This window comes from Zea mays, chromosome 5 (genome assembly GCF_902167145.1).
Source record: "Zea mays cultivar B73 chromosome 5, Zm-B73-REFERENCE-NAM-5.0, whole genome shotgun sequence".
NCBI classification, from domain to species: Eukaryota; Viridiplantae; Streptophyta; class Magnoliopsida; order Poales; family Poaceae; genus Zea; species Zea mays.
This window is the reverse complement of record NC_050100.1, coordinates 21,960,955-21,966,978: the sequence shown is the minus strand read 5'-3', so window position 1 is coordinate 21,966,978 and position 6,024 is coordinate 21,960,955. Positions and strand designations below refer to the sequence as shown.

The 6,024-nt window shown below is 47.6% G+C and overlaps 2 protein-coding genes and 1 pseudogene across 4 annotated transcripts; all 3 read right to left on the bottom strand.

Moving 5' to 3' along the window:
- Nucleotides 1–224: 224 nt before the first annotated feature.
- LOC100275317 (uncharacterized) lies at nucleotides 225–1,528 on the bottom strand (annotated as a pseudogene). The gene is made up of 2 exons (NR_156715.1): nucleotides 1,321–1,528; nucleotides 225–635 (listed from the first exon to the last, which is right to left on the bottom strand). The product of NR_156715.1 is annotated as an uncharacterized protein (transcript).
- A 516-nt stretch (nucleotides 1,529–2,044) lies between these two features.
- LOC100383782 (uncharacterized) lies at nucleotides 2,045–4,722 on the bottom strand. Of its 2 annotated transcripts, none has more exons than XM_035958758.1 (5): nucleotides 4,105–4,722; nucleotides 3,661–3,950; nucleotides 2,866–3,014; nucleotides 2,670–2,736; nucleotides 2,045–2,583 (listed from the first exon to the last, which is right to left on the bottom strand). In XM_035958758.1, exons 1-5 carry the CDS (start codon nucleotides 4,562–4,564, stop codon nucleotides 2,527–2,529), a joined length of 1,023 nt encoding a protein of 340 aa, XP_035814651.1. In that variant the 5' UTR covers nucleotides 4,565–4,722; the 3' UTR covers nucleotides 2,045–2,526. The 2 variants fall into 2 exon arrangements, with proteins under 2 accessions (XP_035814651.1, NP_001349075.1); NM_001362146.1 differs by having other exon boundaries at nucleotides 2,063–2,583; nucleotides 3,661–3,941; nucleotides 4,105–4,662.
- Nucleotides 4,723–4,837: 115 nt separating this feature from the next.
- On the bottom strand, nucleotides 4,838–5,659 carry LOC100277840 (uncharacterized). The gene has a single exon (NM_001151303.2). The coding sequence runs from the start codon at nucleotides 5,613–5,615 to the stop codon at nucleotides 4,947–4,949; it is 669 nt and encodes a 222-aa protein (NP_001144775.2). The 5' UTR covers nucleotides 5,616–5,659; the 3' UTR covers nucleotides 4,838–4,946.
- Between the last annotated feature and the right edge of the window lie 365 nt (nucleotides 5,660–6,024).

Below are 6,024 nucleotides of genomic sequence, written 5' to 3'. Positions count from 1 at the left end.
AAAACTTTTCGCGTTGAGGATTACAAGCTAGTACATTGTGCTCATGGTAGTGTACTACAACATCTCGCGATAGCCGAGCCTTACATAGAGGAACACTTGGATGAGCTTCGTAAAGGAAATCAGAACCGCACAGAGGACTGGATCATGAGTAAGCACAAACATCGTTTCAGCGAATGGTTAATGGACAAAAACATCCCATTCGGAGACTCTTTGGAAGAGAAAACAATGAAGAATTTGGCTTCTGGGCCATCATGTTTTGTGACATCATGGCAAGCATATGACATCAATGGGTACACAATCTACACTAAATCAAAAGACATGAAAAGTGTTGCACAAAATAGCGGTGTTCGTATCGATGCTTTTGACATACAGGGACAGAAGACCACATATTTTGGATTCATAGAAAAAATATGAGAACTTGATTATGGCCCAAGCATGAAAATACCCTTTATTTAAGTGTCAATGGGTACAACATCCCGTGGGGGCGATAATGAATAACTACGGACCACACTGGTACTCACACTGGTATACTTAAAGAAAGTAGAATATAAAGATGACCCGTGTTCTCGCCGAATGTGTTGCACAAGTGTTCTATGTACTCAATCCAGCAGATGAGAAGATGCATGTAGTTATTTCTGGAAAGCAAAAAAAATGTTGGAGTTGAGAATGTGGGAGATGGAGATAAGGAATACAATAAGTATGAAGAGATGTCCGTCTTTAACGGTCCACAGAGAATCAAGCGTGTGGAAAAGAAAATTGATAAGAACTTAAAGCCATACATACGAAAAATAGTAGTTAATGAAAAATTGTATGAATCAAATTGTATTTATTAGCATGTATGATCGACTATGTATTGCGGTTGCCAATTAATTTAAAATCTCTCTAGTTATCTATATGTGCTATTAAAATTCATTTAAATTGTATTTGCATATTTTTGTTAAAAATTAAAATATTAATATATGGTAATCAAATCACAATCGGGTCTAATTAAGAATCGCATGTGATACGAATCGCGCATCACAGACGGTTTTTATATTATAGACCGTTTGTGAAACGAATCGAGCACCACAAACGGTTGTTATTTCGGACCGTTTGTGATAGAATACATCACATATGGTCCGAATAGGCTGGGACATCTTAGATGGTTTTCTATCCGAACCGTATGAGATATAAAAAATCTACCGCTTATATAGAGCCAAATTGTAGCCGTGGATGTAGAGATCGATTCATTAATTTCTCTAATTATTAGCCGCTATTACTTCTCTTGGTTCGACTGCATAGCCCACATCCGATGCCGATGACGACGAGCTGAGTACGTACCTTTGTCGACGACGACGAGCGGGCGGGCGGTGGTGGCCTTGCGGAGCTTCTCGAGGCCCGTCTCCGGGCGAGGCCCGGCCACCACGTCGTCCCACAGCTTCTCCAGCATCTCGGTCGTTCGCTCTTCGCTGCTCCTTTTTTTTTCTCTCCACTCGAGCTCACAAAGGCATGGATCTCCGGCGAGCTACAGGCGAGTACAGTGGTGTGCAAGAGCAGCGAGCTGGTGGGCCTCCCTTATATCACGGAGGGGGGAGGTGTGTCCGGACACCGGCCGGTCCATGTCCATGTACCACCGCCTAGGGCGCGCGCAGCGGAAGGTGGAAGCCTGCATGGAGATTTCAGCTCGGTGCGCGCGGTGAGCGGACCTCCCCGGGTCTGCGATGACGCGGCGATGTGGATAGGGATGGAGCCTTTTTTCAATAAAAAAACAGACAAAACAAAAAAATATGAAGCGAAGCGAACTGGCGCCTGGTCCCGCGTCGCCGAATGGCGTCGGATCGGATGGATGCATCTGGCCAACCCAATCCGATCTGATGACTGATGAAACTGATGAGTAGTACTAGGGCTTGGAGCTTGAAATCACCTCGGAGCCCGGCACGTGGCCGGCCGTCCCTGCCGGCGTATAAATATGGCGTATAAAAAATATCTATTTTTTTCAATCCCATCCTATCAGTATGGCGTATAAATAACTGAAAGGTCTAACAGGGGACCTGCTTCTGACTCCTGGAGCAAACGATATTGAGCTTCTTGAACAATTAGTGTGTCACTGGTTCAAAATTTTCAATTCAGAATTACAATGACCATTGCATCAGATTCCACCAATGCCAGAGTTCTATCTTCCCATGGTGCTTTTCTGAGCCAGATGGGTGCTCGAGTTGTGCACGCCCGTGACAACATGCCATCATGTGGGGTTCCAGTTACTTATCTTTAAACACTCAACCATCAACGATGTTTTTTAAAGCGGTAAGACGATACAAGGCGTTGGACCATCGCCTAGGTACGGTAGGCGGGCAAGGCGGCTAGGCGTTGGACCTCCGCCTGGACGTCTAAGCGACGCCTTAAGAACAGTGCACTCAACAAGTCAACAATATCCTTGGCACGAAACCCAAATGTCTCCATGCACCTTACATAGGCCTTCTTTTGCATACCACTGCCATCAACATAAAATATCTCCAGGGCAGAGCAAAAGCACAGCGCCACTAAGCCTCAAGACGATTCATGGTGGCGCTTTCCCAAATTTCTAAACTTGTCCTTCAGATCTACCTGCATATCGCCAAATATCAAACCCAAATTTTCAAGGCCAGGTCTTCATCCAAGGCAAGGAATGGAATGCCAGCCAGAATGTATACCGTTGATCTCTCCTCAAAGACACCAGGGTAAGCTAATTTGATATCTTTCCAGTTGCCTATGCCATACCTTCGAGTCACCATATAACATGCAAAATATATCATTAAGGTGCAAGGTTTACTTACTGAATTTAAATTAAGGAACGAAAGAAATGTTAATGCAGTAAGAGTAATAAGGCAAACAAAAATATCAACTCACTTGTCCACCCCTTCCAGCAAGGTTTCTATCTCTATCTTACTCCATTTCTTTCTGATCTTATATGCACATGTAGGAGAAGGATATGGTTTTCTCTCAAATGGATCTAACTTGCGCTTCCGCACTGGCTGATCATCATCAGAGCTATCCCACTGCACCCAAACGATAACATTATATCATCACCAAACTGCACACATGCTATTATAATGTTTCACAAAGAAAAGAAAAAACTACCCATTGTGCTTTGCCAAACAACCTCCCAAAAGTCTGCAGTTAATATATATATATATATATATATATATATATATATATATATATATATATATATATATATATATATATATATATATATATATATATATATATACACACACACACACACACGCGTGCGCGCGCACACACACACAGAGAGAGAGAACAACTTCCTCATTCATAAGTAGATATATGCATTTTAACCAAGAGATACACATAAATATACTGAAACCGGAAAGGAAACTTTATTTGGAAATATTGGTAACCAAAAATGGCAAGCTAAGATGCACTCAAAGTTGATAGAAGATGGGTACTTCCATATGGGATTGATTAGCTTTATCATCTAATACATGGGCAGAATGCGAATAAAAGCACGACAAATTAATTAATCTCTCTATCCCTAATTATAAAAGTTTTGAATTTACTAGATGCATAGTCTTTGCTATACACTTAGATATACACTATATTTAGAAACGTAGTAATAAATCTAGAAAAGTTAAAATGTCTTATAATTTGGAATGGAAGGAGTGCCTGATAAGTGCTTGCCTTCGGAATTCTCTCCACAAGAACGCGCTTTTTAGAAGTAAAGACAGACTTCTCTGAAAGTTGACCCTCTGCTCCTTTAACCGATGCATTTTGGTGCCCAACCATACTTTCACGATCACTATCAGCCTCATAGTTTACATTAGAATTAGAAGGATGTGCCTCATCTCGCCGGGCGCCATCAGCTTTATTGGCATTGCTCGCGTTATCAGCAACTTGCGTCCGAATTGATTGATGAGAAGCGGATCCAACCTGCACAGGCTTAGCTAAAATTTCACGCTTCGCTGACTCCCCTACGGCAAATGGAGTAACCACAATCTCATCATTCATCCATTCATTAATTTCAGTAAGCAACAACATTGGAAAAGGTAAACAGGACAATTGTTTCAAAAGCAAAAACAAAACCAAATAGGATATGGACTAGGCTAGCTTTGTGAATAGAGGTACCGAACAGGCGAAGCTTTGTACGCATGGTGTGGTCGGCAGCGGCACCAGTCTGGTGGGACCCGTCCCCGGCGACGAGCTCGAGCGTGGAGGGCGGGAGGTTGGCCCACTCAAGGTCGAGGAGGCGCTTGAGATCGGCCACCGCAGCCCTAGCCTCATCGTTTTCTTCATTTTCTGTAAAAGGAATCTGGTGGGGGAAGCAGGCGGCTGCGTCGGGGTCGGCGAGGACCTTTCGCGCCTTGTGGAGGAGGAGGCTGGAGGAGCAGGAGGCGCCCACGGTGTAGAGGGCGGCGTCGAGGGCGCGGAGCACTAGGGCTTTTCGGAGGCGCTGTGAGGTGCGGGAGAAGGCGGAGGGTGGGGATTGGGAGGCGATGAAGGAGTTGAACACGGCGTGGGGGATACGGCGGTTGCTCGCGATGAACTCGAGAATGAGTAAATCGTCGGCCGCGGGCAGCGGCGGCATGGTAATGGGCACAATGCCGACGGTGATGCCAACGCCAATATGCGAGACGACGAGGCAGTGCTGCTGGGGATGGGCTGCTGGGCTGATAAGCCCAATTGTATTGCAGTTATTAGTGAAAAAACAGCTTTGAAGATAACGTTCACCACTTGGTGTGGCCTTCAAAAATCAAATTGATGGTTTTTTTATATTTAGAGATTTGTAAAAAGTGTCGTTCTAGTGGATATGGAAATATGGAAGTCACATCGAGAATGAACTATCAAAGCAGTTAAAACGAGAACCACAAAGCCTACTGAAGAACCATTTATAAAGAGGAGCATTCTTGTTCAGTTTACAATCGAGAATGAATTGTCTTCAGCCGCTCCGCGATCACAGTACAAGCTGACTACGGCTGCTCTTCCTCCACCATGTTGATCACGGCCCGCGCCACCTCGACGCTGCCGCACCCTGCAGCGTTCACGACGCGGCACCGCTCTCCGGTGACAGCTCCGCAGCGGCGGACGTCGACGGCCCTGCACAGCTCGACCTCGACGGTGCCGCACCAGTCGGCGCGCGCGGCCTTGCACCGCGCCAGGCGCACCCCGCCGAAGCTCTCGACGTCAGCGCGCCGGCACCGCGTGGCGCGGAGCGCGCCCCCGCCCCGGAGCCGCGCGTCGCGGCAGCGGTCGAGGGTGACCCTGCCCGCGCGCTCCACTTCCACGGCGCGGCACGAGGACACGGACACCTCGCGCGCGCCCTCCACGCGGGCCGCGCCGCACCGCTCGAAGCACGCAGCGCCGACGCCCTCGGCGGCCGCGTCGGCGCAGAGCGTGAACCGCACGGCGCCGGCCCCGGTCCCGCCGCCGCGCACCAGGACGCTCTCGAGGCCGTCGGCGGAGAGCTGGCCAGGGCCGGTGACGGTGACTGTGCCCCCGGCGCTTCCGTACAGCGTCCCCTCGTGGATGGGCGTCTCGACGCCGTCGAGGACGACGAGGAACAACAGGTGCTCCACCGTGGGCGCAGCGGCCACGGTGGAGGTGGACGCGCCGGCGGCCTTCGCGTCGACGAGCGCCATCAGGTTCGCTGGGCGGCGAGCAGATGTGCGGGACAGGAATTTGCTCTTCAGCTCTTGGTGGTTGGGTAGGTCAGCTGCCCATCGTTTTGGAGATGGATAGACCGTAGACGCGAACGCGCCATCGCCATAAATCGGTGAGCTGGCGCAGCTGGTCATAATTGTCCTTTGTGTTTATTAACGCGTTGCGGTAGACCGTAACTGTGTATTCCCTGACCATTTGCTGCCAATAACTCTTTAAGGTATTGTTAGTTTATTTTTCATCCATATGGATTGGAGGAAGTTGATATGAATTAAAAGAAATTTTGACTTACTAAAAATTAAAACTCCTCTCAATTTATATAGATTAAGATAGAACCGAACATTGTTCTAGACTGTAGGCGCATCCATACTCCTTGAGTCCTTGTAGAGT

What these genes read in the sequence shown, in the direction of transcription:
- LOC100383782 (XM_035958758.1), bottom strand. Translation starts at nt 4,564, where the DNA reads ATGCCGCCGCTGCCCGCGGCCGACGATTTACTCATTCTCGAGTTCATC. An exon ending in TTGTGGAGAGAATTCCGAAG is followed by an intron (nt 3,015 to 3,660) that starts GCAAGCACTTAT and finishes GTTTGGGTGCAG; the next exon opens with TGGGATAGCTCTGATGATGA. An exon ending in TCTTTGAGGAGAGATCAACG is followed by an intron (nt 2,584 to 2,669) that starts GTATACATTCTG and finishes GGCGATATGCAG; the next exon opens with GTAGATCTGAAGGACAAGTT.
- LOC100277840 (NM_001151303.2), bottom strand. Translation starts at nt 5,615, where the DNA reads ATGGCGCTCGTCGACGCGAAGGCCGCCGGCGCGTCCACCTCCACCGTG.